The sequence below is a fragment of the Garra rufa genome, chromosome 4 (assembly GCF_049309525.1).
Source record: "Garra rufa chromosome 4, GarRuf1.0, whole genome shotgun sequence".
Classification (NCBI taxonomy): Eukaryota; Metazoa; Chordata; class Actinopteri; order Cypriniformes; family Cyprinidae; genus Garra; species Garra rufa.
This window is the reverse complement of record NC_133364.1, coordinates 10,981,672-11,004,492: the sequence shown is the minus strand read 5'-3', so window position 1 is coordinate 11,004,492 and position 22,821 is coordinate 10,981,672. Positions and strand designations below refer to the sequence as shown.

At 32.4% G+C, this 22,821-nt stretch overlaps 2 protein-coding genes across 2 annotated transcripts; both read left to right on the top strand.

Annotated features, from left to right (window-relative positions):
* The first annotated feature begins 83 nt into the window (after positions 1-83).
* Positions 84-12,170, top strand: LOC141332750 (putative tetratricopeptide repeat protein 41). The gene is made up of 17 exons (XM_073837713.1): positions 84-700; positions 828-925; positions 2,296-2,476; positions 2,559-2,776; positions 4,041-4,204; positions 4,287-4,752; positions 4,832-5,068; positions 5,297-5,492; positions 5,591-5,739; positions 7,979-8,106; positions 8,241-8,421; positions 8,531-8,681; positions 9,006-9,155; positions 10,287-10,408; positions 11,579-11,705; positions 11,792-11,874; positions 11,995-12,170. Exons 1-17 carry the CDS (start codon positions 84-86, stop codon positions 12,168-12,170), a joined length of 3,444 nt encoding a protein of 1,147 aa, XP_073693814.1.
* Positions 12,171-14,149: 1,979 nt separating this feature from the next.
* LOC141332749 (protein mono-ADP-ribosyltransferase PARP12-like) lies at positions 14,150-21,410 on the top strand. The gene is made up of 8 exons (XM_073837711.1): positions 14,150-14,485; positions 16,695-16,830; positions 18,749-19,004; positions 19,088-19,180; positions 19,281-19,407; positions 20,856-21,024; positions 21,102-21,222; positions 21,310-21,410. The coding sequence occupies exons 1-8, from the start codon at positions 14,157-14,159 to the stop codon at positions 21,408-21,410; spliced, it is 1,332 nt and encodes a 443-aa protein (XP_073693812.1). The 5' UTR covers positions 14,150-14,156.
* The last annotated feature ends 1,411 nt before the right edge of the window (positions 21,411-22,821 follow it).

The following is a 22,821-nucleotide window of genomic DNA, read 5'->3' as shown; positions in this document are numbered from 1 at the left end:
TGACTAAACCTTCAGGAGATATTGAATGATTAAAACTAACAGTTACATTATAATAAATACAATTTTTGAAATTGTTAGAAATTATGGGAGAAACTTCTGACAACTTATACTTGGGGGTTCCTTTCAGGCCTTATTTGTGTTATGTTCCAGGTGATCTTCAAGAAGAATTGATTTACCTGAAAACAAAAGTGTTTCCATACCTAGATGCACTTTGCCAGACAAAAGGAACCTGTTTTAGACCTGTGGACTTGCAGCGAAGCACACAACAAAGAAAAGAAGATGAAAAATCCAGTGACTTGCAATTGAAAATCAGTTTGGATCTCATTGACCGCTCGACTATTTTCATCTGTCTTCTTGGACGCAGTTATGGACAGTGTCTGCCAGAAGAAAACGGTTCCCAATCTTCATCTGAGGTGGTGAGGAACTTATACATTGCTGCGAAGGATGGCTACCCTTGGGTTTTGGAGGATGAGTATCGCACCTGTAGCCCAACAGAGCTGGAGATCACCAAAGCAGCCTTCATTGACAACAACAGAAGCTGCTTCTTTTATTTTAAAGACTGCACCCCACAAAACACCGAGGACGGAAACAGTCACGAAATTTGCAGTTTCTTGAACATGCTGTCTACTCAAAGCCAAAGTGACAGACAGAAATTGAGAGATCTTAAAAGAAGGATTATAAATCATTGTCTTCCTGTCAGGTTTGAGTTAAACAAGCCACGGTGTCTTAATACAAATGCAGATTTATTTATTGAAATAAATACTAAAGCTCACTTGTGTATTGTGTATTTTAAATGCATCCTCTTTTTTCTTTTCACTATGCAACAGATTCTTCAGAAACCTTCATGAACTTGAGCAGATGATAAAGGCGGACTGGGAGGGAGTCATTTGTGCATTTCACGAGGATCCAAAATATCCCATCTCAAGTAAAACTACACATCTGGGTTGTTCCCTTTTTAATTAAATTCTGAAATAATTCTATATTTTAGTTTTTATTTTATTATTTTCTTGAATTTTCAATGCTTTGTTTTCAGTGTATATACAATTTAATTTTATATAAATTTTAATTATTAATTATACTTATAATTCCAAAATATAAAAAGAAATGAAAAATACATAATAAAATATTTATATATGATTATATTTGTATATGTAGTAATAATAGTAGTTTTTTAAACAATTTTTATTTTATTTCACCTTTAAATTATTTTTCTTGCCTAATGGAAACCCATGAAAAGCCTTATACTTTAATATGAATCATTATTATTATTTATTATTAATAATATTATTAATCCAATTCAGTATTCTATTTCTTATTTTATTTTTTATATTATATTTTATATTATCTAATTGTATTACTTTATTTCTTTATCATTTAATGTATTTATATTTAGTTAATTGTGAATAAAATAGTCAAATTTTTATTATTACGTATACTTACTTATTACACCAAATATAAAATTAAAAAATACATAATTAAATATGTCTATATGATTATATTTGCATATATTTATATATTTGGGGTCTAAGTCTTCCCATTTAAATTCTTTCTCTGGCCTAATGAAACCCCAAAGAAAGGTAATTATACCTGATAATTACTGATAACTTTAATATTATTATTATTAATATTAATAATAATTACTGGAATTTGATTAATTTGATATTTGATATTATTGTATTCTAATTTGTATTAGAACTTTATTTCTTTAATACTTTATATATTTATATTCAATTGTTTATATTTTTCAGAGAATAAGAAATAATTGTAATAATAATTGTATTTTGCAAATTGTATAATTGTAAAATCATAAATTATCAACCTGATCTTCAATATTAATTATGTTTTTTTTGAGTCATTATTATGGAACATGCATCTATTTAATATATTTATGTTTTTTATATTTATGTATTATTTGTGTGTGTGTGTGTGTGTGTGTGTGTGTGTGTGTGTGTGTGTGTGTGTGTGTGTGTGTGTGTATATATATATATATATTTTTTTTTTTTACAATATTAACAACATAAACAATGACAAAAGATGTGTAACTTTTATTATTATTATTAAAATAATTTATGCATTTAAAATGAGAAATGTTGTACTCATAAATATTATAATTTTATGTAAATGTATTAAATATTCAATAAATTAGTTGATGGGGATGTAAAAATCAAATCAAATAAATAAATAAAAATCTTTAATATTCAATCTTCAATATTAATTATGTTTTTTTTTTGAGTCATTAATATGGAAAATTATATTTCAAGTAAGATCTATAATTCTTGTCTTGATTTGTTGTAGGATGGCAGGATTCATTTGATCGGCATTACCATGTGAGACATTCACATGCTTTGTGTGACCGATTTGTGCCTTCAGGACCCGCCACAGAAATACTGAACGCACTAACCAAATTTCTGCATCCTGTAACCCATAATGCAAAATCAGAGCTGCACTCAAGCCATCCAGGAGCTCATTTCACATGGTAAGACCATAAAACACAAATGAAGTAGGAAAACTGTGTATGATTAACATATGTTATGGGTCAATTTTTTGTTTGATTTCAGTGATCTTGATCTGAACGACTCAGAGAAGTCTATCTTACTGGTATGTGGTGAAAGGGGTTGTGGGAAGTCCACTCTGGCAGCCTGGTGGTTGTGGTCTTTCTGCAGACAGAATCCCGATGTTCCAGTCATCTCTCATTTCTGTGGGACTAGCGTATCTAGCATTGATGTCAGGTCTATGCTTAGACAGTGGACTGCTCAACTTCGAAGAGCACATTATGGTAAACTGACTCATTTTCCAGCAGAAATAGACTGAATACTTGTAAAATTGTGTTTGAAAAAATGTATAGTAATTATTATTTCAAAATGTTAATAAATATAAAGATGCATTATATTTTTAAAATCAGAACATGTAAATATTATAAATATAAATGTATTACATTTTGGTGGGGTGGATGGAGGGTCAGATAAAAAATCAAGTGGAAAATCTGAAATCTGAACTATTGCTTTGACCAGACCAAAAAAAACAAACAAACAAAAAAAAAACATAGATATAAAAATATTAAATATAAATAAAATAATAAACATTTTTAATAATTGAGCATAATAAATAAAAAAACATTTTAAAATTAAAATACAGACCAAAATGTATATCCATTATTATTTTTTAAATTAATTTTAAAATAAATGTTAAATAATAAATGTAAATATTATAAATTTAAAATAGGAAATTGTATTTTACATGTATTATAATTTAAATAATTCCTAATAATTTTTAATTACAAAGATTTTTAATAAAACAAAATTGAAACAATATTTTATTTTAGAGCATCATAAATAAAGACCAAAAATGTATATTTATTATTATTATTAATTTTAAAATAAATGTTAAGTGATAAATATAGAGATGTTAAATAATAAATGCAAAGATTATACATTTAAAACAGGAACTTTTATTATACATGTAAGTATTATTATTTCAATGTAATTGTGTTAAATTATTATTCTATATTTTAATACAAATCGTTTTTAATAATTTTTTTTATATTTTTAAGCAATATTTCATTTTATACCATCATAAATAAATACCAAAAAATTTTATTTTCAAAAATAATTTTAAATATAATAAATTTTAATTTAAATATATATATATGACAACAAATCTGTAATTTTTTATATTATTAATTTTCATAATTTCAAATAAGTGTTAAATACAAATGTAAAGATTATGCATTTAAAATTAAATTAACATTTTATTGTATTTAACATTTATTGTAACATTTTATTGTAATATTACAATTTGAATGTATGTATTAAATATTGGGGGACTGAGATAGAAGTTGTCACAGTCTTCCCCGGAAGACTGTGACAGAAGTAAAAATCAAATCTAAATAAATAGATTCAAATCTTTAATAAAAAATGTAATATATATATATATATATATATATATATATATATATAAAATAAATATATATTTAAAATAATATTTTAGTGCATAATAAATAAAGAGCAAATATTCTAATATTTTACTAATTGTTTCTGCAGGTGATTTTCCAGATTGGGATGATAGTTTAGAGGACGTGATTGAGTTAATGCACCTCCATCGTGCGGTCCAGGCATTTACTGCAGCAGTTAATCTTGGACCTTGTATTCTTCTTGTAGATGGTATTGACCTTCTGACAGAAACACTTGGACTCTCAAAGCAAGAGGTGCTCTTTCAGTTTCCAGTTAAATTGAACAGGTTGTCTTTACCTTTTTTATTTCACCATACTTCTGTATTTCATTTCCCAGGTTAAGGCACTACAATGGCTGCCAGATGCTCTGCCTCCCAATTGTAAAATGATCATCACAACAACCTTCACTGACCTCACGTACAAAAGTCTCACCAGCAGGACTGATGTCCAGATTCTCAATTGTCCCCATCTCTCCGATCCCAGTGTCCTGGACAGCATTTTGCGCAAGCATATGTCTTTGCCTTACAAGGAGCTGCCAGACAATGTTTTGCAAAGAATGGCACGTAAGAAAAACTCCCACCTTCCGGCCTTTTTAGCGCTCATTGGCACAGAGTTACGGACATGTGGAGGGCTGAGGGAGAAAGAAGAAGAGATGGAGCTGTTGAGGGAGTATATAGAGGCTGATTCAATTGTAGAGCTCTGGGTGAAGGTCATTTATCGATGGATACAAGATTACAGCAGAACTGCTCCAACAGAAGAAGTCACTGAGGCTCAAACAAGCACTGAATCACTCAGAGATGGTAGTCCTTTTTACTTTGTTATAATATAAAACCATGACTTTATTTGTCAAATCTAATGAGCATTTCCTCTTCTTCTAACCAGATCTCTCAGGCTGGGTGTGGGATACGCTTTGCCTTATTCATGTGTCTCGTTCTGGGCTGACTGAGCCTGAGGTTTTGGCTTTGTTGGATCTAGGCTACTGTGGTGATCTGAAAGTCCAGGTTTTGGAATGGGCCCGACTGCGCTCTGCTTTTTGGCCCTGGGTTCAGGAGAAAGACAATGGTCTTCTGACAATCATGCATCAATCACTCAGCCAGGCTATGAACTTGTTGTTGCATGGTGAGGATGGTTTTAATTTCAATCCTTGCCACAAAATATTTGCTTTAAGTAGCCAAACCTAATTTGATTGAATGACAAATTAAATTGAATTAAATAATAATAATAATAATAATATTTTCAAATTATAAAATGTAATACATTTTTATTTCTTAGTATTTAAAAAAAAAATAACTCTGACACTATTCCAAGCATTAAAGGAGAACAGGCATTTCTAGGGTGATCTTACAGTTTATATACAATATACATACTGCTTTTGTCTCTATGGTACGGAGAGTCAGAATTCCTACCATCAGATCCTTGCTAAGTTTTTTCAGGAGTCCAGTTTAGAGCTTTGTAGCTGGGCAAGAAAGACTGAAGAGATTCCTTGGCATCTCAAGCAAGCTGGTTTGTTTAAGGAGCTGCATGATTTCCTCAGCGGTCTGGCGTATGTTCACCCTTTGTCTTTGAATGCAAACATTTTTTGCTAATACAGCCAGTGAGTTTTCAGTCTGTGATAAAATAAAGTCTCCATATTTTTCATAGTACGATGGAGTTTTTGTCAAGCAGCCTGAAGCGATACCCACAGATGACAATTGATGTTATATATTATTGGACACTACTAAGGAAGAGGGGATTTGACCCTGTGACTTCATTCCAGAATCTGATGGCTCAGACTTGTCAGCATCTTAATGGTAACATATTCTATAACTATACTCCATATACATGTAAATATGACTATTATAATAATAAGACTATTTTTACAAAGTAATTACATAATATTGAATATATATATATATATATATATATATATATATATATATATATATATATATATATATATATATATATAATTTTATATATCTTCTATATTTATATTCTATATTTTAAAATAAAAATAAATAAAGAATTTCTGTCATATATATATATAACATATATAACCATTTATATACTCCATATACATGTAAATATTTATTAAAAAAGCCATATATATATATTTTATTTTGCTATATATATATATATATATATATTTACAGTGAGGCCAATAAGTATTTGATCACCCTATGATTTTGCAAGTTCTCTTACTTAGAAATCATGGAGGGGTCTACAATTTTCAGCATATGTGCATTTCCACTGTGAGAGACAGAATCTAAAAATAAAAATCCGGAAATTACATTGTATGATTTTTTAACAATTTATTTGTGAATTACTGTGTCAAATAAGTATTTGATCACTGGAGTCAAAATTTTTTTTATATTTGGTACAGAAGCCTTTGTTAACAATTACAGAGGTCAAACAGTTCCTGTAGTTCTTCACCAGGTTTGCACACACTGCAGGAGGGATTTTGGCCCACTCCTCCATACAGGTCTTCTCTAGATCTGTCAGGTTTCGGGGCTGTCGCTGAGCAACACAGAGTTTCAGCCCTCTCCGAAGATTTTCTATTGAATTTAGGTCTGGAGACTGGTTAGGCCACTCCAGAACCTTGATATGCTTCTTACGGAGCCACTCCTTGGTTTTCCTGGCTGTGTGCTTTGGGCCATTGTCATGTTGGAAGACCCAGCCACGACCCATCTTTAATGCTCTGACTGAGGGAAGGAGGTTTTTGCCCAATATGTCACAATACATGGCCCCGTTCAACCTCTCCTTAATACTGTGCAGTCGTCCTGTCCCCTGTGCAGAAAAACACCCCCAGAGCATGATGCTTCCAGCCCCATGCTTCACTGTAGGTATGGTATTATTGGGACGATACTCATCATTCTTCTTCCTCCAAACACGGCGAATGGAGTTAAGACCAAAAAGTTCTACTTTGGTCTCATCTGACCACAGGACTTTCTCCCATGACTCCTGTTGATCATCCAGATGGTCCCTGGTAAACTTCAGACGGGCCTGGACAGGGGCTGACTTAAGCAGGGGAACCTTCCTTGCGATGCAAGATTTTAAACCATGACGTCTTAGTGTATTACTGATAGTAGCCTTGGAAACGATGGTCCCAGCTCTCTTCACGGCATTGACAATCTCCTCCAGTGTAGTTCTGGGCTGATTCTTCACCATTCTTAGCATCATTGATACCCCACGAGGAGAGATCTTCCGTGGGGCCCCAGTCCGAGGGACATTGACAGTCATCATTAGCGTCTTCCATTTTCTGACAATTGCTCCAAGAGTTGTTCTTTTTTCACTAAGCTGCTTGGCAATTTCCCCCTAGCCCTTTCCAGCTTTGTGAAGGTCTACAATTTTGTCTCTTGTGTCTTTTGACAGCTCTTTGGTTTTGCCCACGTTGCTACTTAGACTTTGGCTGATTGTGGGGTGCACAGGTGTCTTTATGACAGCTAACGACCTCAAACAGGTGCTACTAATTTAGAATCATGAGTGTAGCTGGACTATTTAAAAGCAAAGTAACAGGTCTTTGGTGGTTTAGAAATCTGGCTGATAAGCAAGTGATCAAATACTTATTTGACACAGTAATTCACAAATAAATTGTTAAAAAAATCATACAATGTGATTTCCGGATTTTTATTTTTAGATTCTGTCTCTCACAATGGAAATGCACCTATGCTGAAAACTGTAGAACCCTCCGTGATTTCTAAGTAAGAGAACTTGCAAAATCACAGTGTGATCAAATACTTATTGACCTCATTGTATATATTAAAAAGTGCAATTATTTATTCATGCATCATAGAATTTATGCACTCTCATGCACTTCAAAGAATACATAGTATTTATTTATTTATTTTTTTTACAATTGATAGTTATGTAAGTTATATGAATAAAGTAAGTGTCAAATAATTTTATTCTAAACTAAAGTATTCCAAAATATTGCCTTCTAAAGAGCCTCTTGGAAAGGATAATTCTAATATGTAGACACAGAACAGCAGAAATTATGACACAGAGATCACTTCATGGTAAATGTTAACTAAATCACCTGGTCTTTCTTAGATGTTCACCCTCCAGATTACAGCAGTTTGTGGACCTTGTCATTGTACTCTTCTAAAGTCCTCCTCTCTTTGGGTGAAATGCAACAAGCTGAGAAACTGCTACTGCAAGCAAATCAAATTTTCCAAAAGGTAAAAATAATCAAAGACACTAATATCTTGATAGATGATTAGCTCTAATCATTGTCAGAAATTGTGTGCATTCAAAATATTATCAAATGCAAGGTTTCATTCATTTATAATCTATTACAATGGTCTTTCCAAAGGGCGCAGAGCTGGATAGTGACAGTATGAGGTCACTCCTCAAAGTGCAACATATGCTGGCAGAGCTTTATGTCCAAAAGCATCTGCCAAAAGACACAGAGATGTATTGCCACAAGGGACTTGAGACGGCTTGGTCTCTTACAGAAGCCCACCTTGACAGCACAGAGGTCAAACTAATAGTTGGTAAATGTATTTCATATTTTATTTCACAGACAAGCGAGTTATTATTATTATTATTTTTTTTTTGGCAAGGGTGAATTTGAACACATTTAGGACTAATCTGCTCTCACAGGACAGCTGCTTCGTTGTCTGTGTGTGGCATTGCTAGAAGATGAACGGCTGTATGCAGTGCCAGGGCTTTTCAAAGAAATCAGCTCTGTTAGATACAAGTCTGGACTTCCTTGTGCTGAAGGCACAGCCATGCTACTGAAGGCCATTCACAAGTAAGACCATGCGAAGGTTGTACATCCACATCAGTAGGTGTCAGTAAAGTCTAAGACAGGGGTGTCCAACCCAGTTCCTGGAGATCTACCGTCCTGCAGAGTTTAGTTCCAACACTGATCAAACACACCTGTCTGTAATGAAGTGCTCCTTTAGATCCTAATTAGTTGGTCCAGTTGTGTTTGATCAGGTTTGGAGCTGAGCTCTGCAGGAAGGTAGATCTCCAGGAACAGGGTTGGGCACCAAGTATATGACCACTATTTTATCAGCCAGTAAAGCATACCTGATGTCCATTTGATTTGACTGCATTTTCAACATTTGTCAAGGTTGAGTTGTTGCGAGCTCAAAACTGCTGAAAAATGCTTCCAAGTTGCATTAACCAGCAGGAGGCGCTGGTACGGCCATGATCATCCTCTGGTTGCAGAAGTGGAGGAGCAGCTTGCAGATCTCTTGGCCGGAGCTCAAACCAACACAGAGTGAGATGCTTTCATTTAGTTACATCAATCTCTCATCAAACCTTAAAGGAGTAGTTGACTTTCAGAACAAAAATTTACAGATAATGTACTCACCCCCTTGTCATCCAAGATTTTCATGTCTTTCTTTCTTCTGTCGAAGAAATTATGTTTTTTGAGAAAAGCTTTTCAGGATTTCCCTCCATATAATGGATATCTATGGTGCCCCTGAGTTTGAACTTCCAAAATGCAGTTTAAATGCAGCAGGCTTGAAATGATCCCAGCCAAGGAAGAAGGGTCTTATATAGCGAAACAATTGGTTATTTTCTAAAAAAAAAAAAAAAACTTTTACAATTTATATACTTTTTTACTTTTTATGTCGAAAAACTCCCATCTCATTTTCTCCTCCAACTTCAGAATCATCCTACATTACTGCAGAAGTACTGAAAAAAAGACGTATGCTTGTGTTTACACTCCTTTTTTGTCAAAATGGTTCCATAAGGAACCTTTAACATCTGTAGAACCTTTCTGTTTCACAAAAGGTTTTCTGTGTAGCGAAAAAAAGGTTCATAAAAAGGTAAGAAAGAGATGGTTCTTTAAAGAACCTTTGACTGAATGGTTCTTTGTGGAACCAAAAATGGTTTCTTCTATAGCATCGCTGTGAAGAAACTTACAAAGCACCTTTGTTTTTAAGAGTGTACAAAGTGAACATGCCCTTACAAAGGCAAAACAGCGATGAAGGATGATTTTGAAGTTGGAGAAGAAAATAAGATGGGAGTTCTTCGACATACCCTAACTGTCATAAACAGCATTTTGTGGTTAAAAAGTATATAAATTGTAATTGTTTTTAGAAAATAACCGATTGTTTCACTAGATAAGACCCTTCTTACTTGGCTGGGATCGTTTCGAGCCCTTTGAAGCTGCATTTAAACTGTATTTTGTAAGTTCAAACTTGGGGGCACCATAGAAGTCCACTACATGGAGAAAAATCCTGAAATGTTTTCCTCAAAAAAATATTTCTTTAAGACTGAAAAAATAAAGACATGAACATCTTGTATGAAAAGGGGGTGAGTACATTATCTGTAAATTATCTGTCTACTCCTTTAATGCCACATAATGTGATATCAAGGTCACTGGTTTGGTTTGCACTTTTAGATGGACACAGAGGAAGATGCTTGAACTGTACCGGCATGTTATAAGCATTAAAGATACTGAGGCTAAGATGTTGCAACTTTCCACCATGCAACACGACCTTGCTATTGTTCTTATGAAGCTTGGTGAGTGACTAAATGACTTTAGTGACTGGTTGTGCCACTGCGTACTTGTACACTTGAACAATGACCATCCACTTTTTAAGTGGCCTTGGTTTCAATGTCATTTTTCCATTGAAAGCTTTACACCAAACCATCCAGCTCCAAAATGAATCAGACGTTAGGTAAAATGTATTTGATTTCTTTGGACAAAGAAGTGTGCTATGTGTGTAGATATACACTACTGCAATTCAATGAAGTGTCGTATGCTCACAAAACAGTAATATTCTTTAGTTTTGTTGAGCATAAGAACATTTTTTCCAATGAAGCATTGTAAATTAGCAATTGAAGTCATTCACTGCTAGTTTAAAATAACATAATAACATAACATAATATATTTAGATATACACTTTTGTTCAAAAGGTTTTTAATGTTTTTTAAAGAAGTCTTTTCTGCTCATCGAGGCTGCGTTTATTTGATTAAAAACAGAAAAAACTGTAATATTGTGAAATATTATTGCAATTGAAAATAGTGGTTTTCTATTTTAATATACTATAAAATATAATTTATTCCTCTGATGCAAAGTTGAATTTTCAGCATCATTACTGCGTCACACAATCATTCAGAAATTCTAATATGCTGATTTATTATCAATGGTGGAAACAGTTTAGCTGCTTAATATTTTTTGGAACCTGTGATACTTTTTCAGAATTCTATGATAAATAAAAAAAAAAAAACAGCATTTATTTAAAATAAAAATCTTTTCTAATAAACACTACCATTTAAAATTTGGTGTCAGTGCATTTTTTCTTTCTTTGTTTGAAAGAAATTAATACTTTTATTCAGCAAGGATGTGTTAAATTGATAAAAAGTGATATTAAGGACTTATATGTCTATTTTGAATAAATGCTGTTATTTTTTTTACTTTTCATTTGTTAAAGAATCCTGAAAAAAACTATCACAGGACTGGATTGATGATGCTGAAAATCCAGCTTTACATCACAGGAATAAATTCTATTTTAAAGTATATTAAAATAGAAAGCTGTTATTTTAAATTGCAATAATATTTCACAATATTGCAATTTTTTCTGTATTTTTAATTAAATAAATGTAACTTCGATTAGCATAAGAGACTTCTTTAAAAAACATTAAAAATCCTACTGATGCCAAACTTTTGTATTTTATGCTGTCTGGCAGGTAAAATATTGTTGCGTAGCTGCAGTAGAGCGGACAGGAGAGAAGGGCTGGATCTGCTCCAGAGAGCTGCAGACATAAGGATTCACCTCCTGGGCCCTGAGCACCCACTGACCCGAGACCTGGACCTGTGAGTTTCACTATATTGCATTGTATTGCAATCACACAGATACTTGTTTAACTCTGAATTAATTTTTAATCATATTTTCTCTGCAGTGTTTCTACCCCTGATATTGTAGGACCAAGAAAGCATGTTCTAAAGCCCATCGGGTCCACTTCAAACAACAAACTGTCACTAGGTAGGCCTACGACTGCTTTCAAGGAATCACACAGTGGGCTTCAACAATCATATGTAACACGACCAACTACCAAACTCCCTAGAAGCTTCTCTACACAAACAGCATCATGTTGTATTCAAGATGCAACCCTAAAAAGACCATGGACAGCTTTCCAGGTCTCTGTTTTTGGGCCACAGAGTGATGTTAGCACTCTATTGCAAACAAAAAATGCTGGTTGGTTAGTCAAGCGACAGTCCCTTACCAGATCAACTGGAAGTATTTCCCAGGCAGATAGATCATGCAGAAGGAAGCTCTGAAAGCACTGAATCAATAGATAACAGATGCTTTGTTACATTGTCAGAGTCTATTCTATTCTAGTCTATTTTAATTTAGTCTAGTGTAGTCAAGTATCTAGTCTATTTTAGTACTTTTACCTTTGTGCTGCTCACTTAACGTTACAAATTTCTTTAAAGCTGTTTTGTAACGATATATATATTGTGCACTTTATATCATTCATTTCATTAAGAAATCATTTAATTTCATTAAGAGTTTATTATAGCATTATTACATTATAACAACCCCATATTAATAATATAATACAAGAGTAAGTAGATATACTTATGATCATTTCCATGATTGAATAAAAAATTTAAAAGGTAATTGCGACTCTTTGTCCCACAATTCTCACTTTTTTTCTCAGAATTGCATGATATAAACTCGCGTTTGCAAATTATAAAGTCAGAATTACGAGTTTATATCTTGAATTTGTGACTTTTATTTCTCAGAATTATGAGTTTATATTTAAAATTGTGACTTTTTTGAGGTTATATCTCAAAATTTTGACCTTTTTTGTCAGAATTGTGACAGAACTGTTTTCAGAACTGCGAGTTTATATCTCAAAATCCTCAGAATTGTGAATTTATATCTCGAATTTGTGACATTTTTTCTTAGAATTGCAAGTTTGTATCTCAAAGTTGTGACTCTTTTCTCCAAACTGCAGGTTTATATCTCGAAATTCTCACAACTGCGAGTTTATATCTTAAAATTGTCTTTTTTCTGAGAATTGCGAGTTTCTATTTTGAAATTGTGACTTTATAACTCGCAGTTGTGAGTTTATATAATGCAATTCTGAAGAAAAAAATTTATATCTTGCAATTCTGACTTTATGACTCGCAACTGCGAGTTTATATAACGCAATTCTGAGCAAAAAGTCAGAATTGCAAGTATCTGTCTGTCTATTAGAGCCTGAGAGTGGGTGTTTTTGTAAGGCTTTTATTTTGAAAACACCTTAAAAATTAAAAGGAAATTGCGACATCTCAAAATTTTTACTTTTTTCTCAGAATTGTTTGTTTGTATCTCGAAATAGTGGCCTTTTTTCTCAGAATTGCGAGTTTGTACCTCGAAATTGTAAAAGTTTTTTTTAAGAAATGTGTTTATATCTCGAAATTGTGACTTTTTTTCTTAGAAATGTGAGTTTATATCTTGAAATTCTCAGAATTACAAATTTATATCGAAGTTGTGACTCTTTTCTTCGAACTGCAAGTTGATATCTTAAAATTGCAAGTTTGTATCTCGAAACGGTGACTTCTTTCTCATAAAAGCAAGTTTATATCTCAAAATTGTATTTTTTTTTTAAATCTCAATTCGAATAGAATCGTGAGATTATATCTCGAAATTGTGACTTTTTTTCTCAGAATTACGTGTTTATATCTCAAAATTGTGACTTTTTTTCTCCAAACTGCAAGTTTATAACTCAAAATACTTAGAACTGCTAGTTTATATCTTAAAATTGTCTTTTTCTCTGAACTGCGAGTGTATATTTCAAAATTGTGACTTCATAACTCGCAATTGTGAGTTTATATAATGCAATTCTGAGAAAAAAGCCAAAATTGTGAATTTATATTTTGCAATTCTGACTTAATAACTCGCAACTGTGAGTTTATATGAAGCAATTCTTAAAAAAAAAATCTGATTTGTGAGTTATATCAAGCAATTCTGAGAAAATGTCAGAATTGAGTTTATATTTTGCAATTCTGGCTTTATAACTAACAACTGCGAGTTTATATCAAGCAATTTTGAGCAAGAAGTCAGAACTGCGACTATCTGTCTATTAGACAATTAGAGCCTGAGGGTGGATGTTTTTGTAAGGCTTTTATTTTGAAAAGACCTGGCTTTGGGAATTTAGCATTGACTTAAATACGGATTTACAGTTTCCGGTTTCATTTCTGGAGAAACGCAGAATAGAAATCGTACCAATAATAACGCAGACAGCAGCCCAGCGGTGGTCGAAGATCTGCGCAGACATGTCGGGCTACTCCCGGATCATACATTATGCGACCAGCTTATTATGCAGCAATAAAGGCTCTATGGAAATATCTCAGCTGCACCACAAGGTCTCACAGCGCTTTGATATCTCTGAAGATGGCTTCTGGTACATCGTTCAGAAATGCGCCCGCTTCGCAGTGGTCCAGAGCAAACCCCGAACAGAGGATGGAGAGTCTGACTGCATCGTCGTTGCCAAAACATCTCTGAGACTCTGCAAGAAATACTCCAAAAATGAATGCTACGAGTGCCAGGATTTACATCTGTGCAAGTATTATGTTTACGGGAACTGCCGATATGGAAAAGGAAGGTAAGCTTGAGAGAATATCTGCATATCTAGTGTAATATGTTCATGTCATATTACCTAAATATAGAAAATGAATACTAAAGACTATTGGACTAATTATCAATACTTAGAAAAAACAACAATGTATTAGCTGTCATCAAAGTTTAGTGGCATTAAAAAGAAAACTGGCTAGTATTTTTTATTTATTTAACCGATAACTGATTCAGAACGATTCATTAATATTAATAAAGCACCTATTTATAAGAAAAAAGTTTCCTTAATATTGATAATAACACCCAGCAACGCTATTCAATGGTATAATAAATGAATAATAACAATAAACTATGTTTTTAATTAGTATGGTGATCATTTAGTTGTTATTGTGTCAAAAATGTCAGAATTAAAATGCTTAAGATCATTTCTGCAGATTGGTTATTGAGTTTAAATCTTGAAATTGCGACTTTTTTTCTCAGAATTGCTAGTGAAGATCTAAAAATTGACACTTTATTTCTCAGAATTGCAAGTTTACATCTCAAAACTGAAATTTTCCCTCAAAATCACGAGTTTACATCTCGAAATTGTGACTTTTTTCTCAGAATTGCATGTTTATGTTTCGAAACAGCAACTTTTTTCCACAGAATAGCTAGTTTATTTTTCAAATGGTTTATATCTCAAATTTGCAACTATTTTTCTCAGAATCATGAGTTTATATCTCGAAATTGCTACTTTTTTCTCAGAATCCCAAGTTTATATCCTTAAATTGCTTTTTTCTCCCAGAATTACAAGTTTAAATCTCAAATTTGCTACTTTTTCCCCAGAATAGCAAGTTTAAATCTCGAAATTGCTACTTTTTCCCACAGAATAGTGAGTTTAAATCTCAAAATTGCTACTTTTTTTTCCAGAATCGTGGGTTTAAATCTTGAAATTGCGACTTTTTTCTCAGAATTGCTGGTTTATATCTCAAATTTGCAACTATTATTCTCAGAATCGTGAGTTTACATCTCGAAATTGTGACTTTTTTCTCACAATTGCATGTTTATGTTTCGAAACGGCAACTTTTTTCCACAGAATAGTGACTTTAAATCTCAAAATTGCTACTTTTTTCCCAGAATCGTGAGTTTAAATCTCATAATTGCAACTTTTTTTTCAGAATCGTGAGTTTAAATCTTGAAATTGCGACTTTTTTCTCAGAATTGCTGGTTTATATCGCAAATTTGCAACTATTTTTCTCAGAATCGTGAGTTTATATCTCGAAATTGCTACTTTTTTCTCAGAATCACAAGTTTATATCCTGAAATTGCTTTTTTTCTCCCAGAATTATAAGTTTAAATCTCAAATTTGCTACTTTTTCCCCAGAATCATGAGTTTAAATCTCAAAATTGCTACTTTTTCCCCAGAATAGCAAGTTTACATCTCGAAATTGCTACTTTTTTCTCAGAATCACAAGTTTATATCCTGAAATTGCTTTTTTCTTCCAGAATTACAAGGTTAAATCTCAAATTTGCTACTTTTTCCCCAGAATCATGAGTTTAAATATCAAAATTGCAGCTTTTTCCCCAGAATAGCAAGTTTACATCTCGAAATTGCTACTTTTTTTCTCAGAATCACAAGTTTATATCCTGAAATTGCTTTTTTTCTTCCAGAATTACAAGTTTAAATCTCAAATTTGCTACTTTTTCCCCAGAATCATGAGTTTAAATCTCAAAATTGCAGCTTTTTCCCCAGAATAGCAAGTTTACATCTCGAAATTGCTACTTTTTCCCACAGAATAGTGAGTTTAAATCTCAAAATTGCAACTTTTTTTTCTCTGAATCGTGAGTTAAAATCTCAAAATTGCTACTTTTCCCCCAGAATATCGAGTTTAAATAAAAAAATTGTTACTTTTTTCTCAGAATTGCGAGTTTATATCTCAAAATTGCGACTTTTATTCCGAGTTTATCATATTATTTGCGAGGTGCTAATATTAATAACAGCACTAATTAATGAGAATTAAGTTTCATTAATATTGATAATAACACCCAGCAACTCTATTCATTTAGTCGTTGTGTCAAAAAATCTGAAATAAAATGTTCAAAATAATTTTTGCGGATTGGCTATTACACATTGCACACATGAAAATAGTCTGTATAGTTGATAAATAAAAGCAATATCAGTCAACCTCTTACACAAATGAATGTATGGAAATTATGTAGAGCTCGGAATCACTATATGCTTATGTTTTTGTGCTTATCAGGAAGGAGTGTAAATTCTCCCATGATATCCAGTCACAGCATAACTATCCCCTGCTGCGGGAATGTACGCTTCAAGAACTGAACGAGGATGATCTCTTCCTGCTCTTGCTCCAGAATGACCCAGCACTACTGCCAGAGGTGAGGAAATGCAAACAGGACGGCTAAAATAGCCACCTAAATGTTTTTTGGACTCCATTCTCATGAGAGAATTCCTCCCCGAAGCCAAAATCATGCTATGACTGGGATATTTCTGCATTTCCAGGTACCTCTCCTGCGGTTTGAAACGCCCTTCTTCGTTTCTTTCTCTGCGCGCTCAGTTACGAGATGTTTTCAGAGTAGAACAGAGCTCACGTAACCGCTCAGACGTTTGTTCTGGCATGCAACTGGTTACACCCAAATATACAAGTAATTGAATTTTTGAGGCTTGTTTTCTGCGTTATATCCTGGATAAGTTGCAATCTGATCAGTACCATCAGTCAAACGTCTGTAATGTTTAAAAAAAAAACACAAAAAAGCCAAACAGCAAGAAAAAGTCAACCAGTAAGTCATCCAAGTGAAGGTCTGCTTCATCAGCGTCAGTATGTTAATGTTGAGGGGAGGAAAAAAAAAAAAAGCAAGTGGTGAATTGAGAAGAATTGTGGTCCACTTTAAGGATGAAGAGTTCCTGATGGTCTCCTAAGATTGGTTTGAACAAAAAAAGAAAAAAAAAAAAAAAAAAAGAAAAAAAAAGAAAGAAAAAAAAAGAAAAAAAGGAGAATGTCCTGTAAACAGGTAAAGTAGAATGTTGCACTGTGATGCACTGGTTCATTCTAGACGTTTCACTCTATTTGTAAGGCATTTCCGTTGTTAACTTTAATTATTAATAAGTGCATGTGTGGTTTTGAAAATTGTAATTTGCATTTACCATACAGATCATGTTTGGAATCGTCAAGATTTCGTTTTTTAAAAGAAGTCTCTTATGCTCGCCAAGGCTGCATTTTGTATTATTTTTTGTATTATTCTTTTAAACAACAGTGTCACATGATCCTTCAGAAATCATTGTAATATGCTGATTTGCTGCTTAATTCTAAATGATCATTGGTGCTCAATTATTAATAGCTCTTATCACTATCAATGTTGAAATCAGCTTTTTATGGAGATACGTTTTTCAGGATTCTTTGATGAATACAGTTGAGGTCAAAAATGTACATACATCTTGCAGAATCTGCAAAATGTTAATTATTTTAGCTAAATAAGACGGATCATAGACCAAAAATGTTATAGTCCACACCTCAAAAGGTCAAAAGTTTGATTCTTAATATTGTTTTATTACCTGAATGATCCTCAGCTGTGTTGTTTTGTTTAGTGATAGTAGTCCCTTGTTTGTTCTGAACAGTTAAACTGCTGTTCCTCAGAAAAATCCTTTAGGTTTTTCAGCATTTTTGTGTATTTTAACCCTTTCCAACAATAACTGTATGATTTTGAGATCCATCTTTTCACACTGAAGACAACTGAGGGACTCATATGCAACTGTTACAGATGGTTCAAACATTAGCTGATGCTTTAGAAGGAAAAAACATTGCATTAAAAGCCAGGGGTGAAAACTTTTGAACAGAATGAAGATGTGTACATTTTTCTTATTTTGCCTAAATATCATATTATTTTCATTTAGCACTACCCTTTAGAAGCTACACACGATGCTTACATGTTTCCCAGAGGACAAAATAAGTTAAATTTACCCTGATCTTTAAATTCAAAAAGTTTTCACCCCCTAGGTCTCAATGCATCGTATTTTTTCTGGAGCATCAGTGAGCGCTTGAACTTTTTGTAATAGTTGCGTTTGAGTCTCTCAGTTGTCCTCAGTGTGAAAAGATGGATCTCAAAATCATACAGTCATTGTTGGAAAGGGTTCAAACTGTTGGGGTTTAACTGTTCGGGACTCATGAACAACTTCATTCATGTAACAACACAGTATTAGCAGGCTAGTTGAGCGTAAGAGACTTCTTTCAAAAACATAAAAAAGGATAATTTTTTCAAACTTTGACCGGTAGTGCAAGTCTGATATTTATGTACACAGGTGTGTGCTCACTATAATAAAGGCACAGGGTTTTTCGGCGCCTGTACCTTTATGGAAGGCTGCACTAAGGTGCACATTTGTCAGCACTTTGTGCAAGACGACTGCCTGTTCGGCCCCAAGTGCAAGCGGTCGCACAGCATCGATGAGCACAGCCGCCGAATGCTGGAGGAACGTGGTCTCGGCGGTGACATCATCCATGACCTGCCCTACATCTACCAGAACGTTTATCGCCTAAACGCTCAAACAGTAAGCAATGGTAAGGGTGCTTACATTCAGTTACACATATTACGTATGTATGCAGTAATTCAAATTCTACATAGATATTCATATACATTTCAGAGCTGATATCCGATGAAGGTGTCAAAACGGTCGCTCAGATGGAGAAGAATGAAATCTGTCTCCACTTCATAAGACGGAAATGCAAGTTTCAGGGTCGGTGTCCATTTCGTCCACGTTAGCTCTGGGTAATCTTGTTTTCTTTAAGCCATTTACGTTAGATTTAAGTTAAAATGGGGTTGCTTTATTGCTTCAGACCAGTGTGTTCTTGTCCACTTTAATCTTCCATACAAATGGGAGGTTAATGACGGGAAAGGCTGGAGGGATTTGAGAAACATGGAGGAAATAGAGAGAGCTTACTGTGACCCAAAGAATGAGCACAGGTCAGTACAAATGCACATGCCATTTTTTTCTTTGTCCTTTCTTTTCCTTTACACGATGTTATTTTTTATTTATTCTAATGAGGGTTTATATTTATTAATTTATCACTTAGAATTAGTACTTTGAATAATTTTTGCATCATTTAAAGTATAATTATAGGTAAAGGTTTAGTCATTTAATTATGTATTTTTGTTTTGTAAATTTTTATTTCAGTTTACTTTAATTAAACAAAATGAAAATGAGAAATGTTTCCTTGGCAAACAGCTGAAATTCAAGGTTCAAGTTTTTTTTTTAATGTTATTTAAGTTTATTTTATTTTCAGTGAAAAGGCACATGCCATTTTTCTCTTTTACATTAAAAAATGTCTTATGTTTTTTTTTATTCATTTATTTTTATTTATTCTAATGGGTGTGGAACTTAATGAGGATTTATATTTATTACTTTATTGCTTTGAATTATTATTTTTTGTTTGTTTTCTGTGTAATTTTAGTCAAAGTTTTATTAGTTTTGTCATATTTTTGTCATTTTTATTAGATTTGTATATGTCTATGTAGTTTTTTTCCAGCTTTTTTAGTTATTTTAGTACAAAATAAAAATGAGAAATGTTGCCTTGGCAAATAGGTGAAATAAATTAGGTTAAAAAAAAATTCTTATATTTTCATACATTTTGAATAAAGATTGTTATTTTATGGTCAAATGCACATGCCATTTTTAATTTCCTTTTACATTATAAAAAATATATATTTTATCAAATGTTTTTTATTTTATTAATTTATTTTTATTTATTCTAATGGGAAGGAACATAACGAGGGTTTATATTTATTACTTTATTGCTTTAACATTAAGATTTAAAATTGTTTAATTCTATTTAAAGTTTTAGTAATTTTGTTATGTATTGTTGTATTAGTTTTTATATAGTCTATGTCGTTTTTTTATTGATTTTTATTTCATTTTTTGTTATTTTAGTACATCAAATTAAACTGAATGAAAATGGAAAATGTTGCCTTGGCAAGTAGCTGAAATAAAACAGGGTATTTTTTTTTTTGTTTCGTTCTTGTTTTTTTTTTCTTATATTTTAATATATTTTGGAAAAAGTTTATGTTATATCAAATTTATTTTATGGTCAGTACAAATGCACATGCCATTTTTTCTTTTCTTTTCTTTTACATTTTTTTAAATGTAAATTTTTTTATCTTATGTTTTTTTTTAATAAATTTTTTTTAATGTGTCGATGTCGTTTTTTAATTAATTTTTATTTCAATTTTAGATACATTAGTACATAAATTAAAATAAAAAGAGATTTTGTCCTGGCAACTAGCTGGAAAAAAAAATAGGTTCAACATTTTTTTTTCTTATAATATATATTGGATAAAGTTTATGTTATTTCAAGTTTCTTTAATGGCTTTTAGTTTGAGTTAACCATAATAACCCTGATTGCTCTTGGATTCAGTCCAGGCTCGAGAGCGGTGGATTTTGCGTCCATGACCAGGAACCATGAACCCGTGCGCCGACTCTCAACAGTCTCTTCTGTCTCTAAACCCGCCCACTACATCCTAACAACAGAGTGGATTTGGTACTACAAAGGAGATCATGAGAACTGGATAGAGTATGGTCAACCGGTGAGACTCAATTGCAAACATAGTAGCCTGAATTTAAGGTCAGGTTGTGGTTTTGTTTCAACATCATTTTTCTTTAGGATGACAAGCAACGTGTGACATCTGTGACGTCACGAGAGCTGGAGAAAGCATTTCAAGAAGACAGCAACGCAGAAGTTACTGTCATTAAAGGAAATAGGCATTACTATGTCAGTTTTCAAGGTACTACATGTATGCAACAGGATTTCTGCAGTCACTAAAAGTATTATATTATATTGTATTCATATTATTTGACTTCTGTTTTTACAGACATGTATCAAAGAAATCCCAAACACAACACAAAGAGGAGGGTGCGCAGACGACCACGATTTGTGTCTATCAATGAGGTGGAGGCTAAAGCTGCCCAGTGACAAAACACACAAACACACACTGTTTATGTACTTAAGGACAAGACATTCAAATTATGAGTTATTGTTTAGGATTTGTCTCACTTTTCAAATCATACATACATACATATATATACATGAACTGCAAATGCTTTGATTAATTGATTCAAATAATATTTAAGAAGTATTCATTTTAAGAAATACTAAAATATATCATTATTTTTAATCAAAATAGACCTGTCTTTGCCAAAAAATTATGTTTTAAGTGCTTATAAATTATGTTTTAAGTGATTTATTATAGCTCAATCATCTGCTCATACGAAAGGGCCCTTCCTTTCTGATAATGGACACATTTAAAGACTGTGACTTTAGCATCAATTTTCTATTATTTTATCATGCCTGGATTTGTCTGGTGTGCCTTCTGTGAATGTGGTATTTTCATGGGGTGATATCGATCAACTCATGAGGTATAAACCTTCACTTTTTTCATATGTATTCATCAATAAACACTCTGTTGTTCCTATTTAGTCAATCATTTAAATACAAAAAAATATATATATTTGTAGTTCTGCAAGATATAGCCATTTCAGTCATATGCTAGTCACCAGCACAAATTATTTAATTTTGGTTAATTTAAATTCTAATAAATCTGAATAAATCAGGATTTGTTGAATCCTGATGTATGTTAAAGAGATTATTTACTTTGAGAAGTGTTGAGGGATGTGGCTAATATAATATATGATAATTAGCACAGCCAATTCGATTAATCGCAATTAATTGCATCCAAAATAGACGTTTGTTTTTAAATAATACGTTTTGAGTATAATACACACACACACACACACACACACACACACACACACTATATATATATATATATATATATATATATATATATATATATATATATATTATATTATACTATATATACACTATATATTATGTAAACACAAACTTTTATTTTGGATGCGATTAATCGTGATTAATTGATCCAACAGCACTGATTAAATAATATAATTTTGTGCATTTTGCCTAATGTGTTCCTTATTATTTATTAAGTTTTTATAGACATACTTAGCACAGATATCATAGTATCAAAATAAAGTTTGTTAATGTTTTGTTTAAAGGCGTTTAAGACAGCTAATTGACAGTTAAATACGTTACAGGCGCCATAAGGCGAATAATAAATGAAATTCATGACTCTAACAAAAATATCAGATAAATATAAAAAATAAATAATGTAATAAAAAGTCATTTGCTCTGATATCTATGCTCAAGTCCTTAAATTTCATCAGAATAAGAACAAAAATCGCTTTCGTGTAAGGATGTAACCATAGCAACAGATTCGCGATCGTTGTAAGGGGTAAGTACGTAGGCAAAAACTAATTATTTATTAAGTTATTATAGACATGCTTAGCTCAAATATCATAGCATC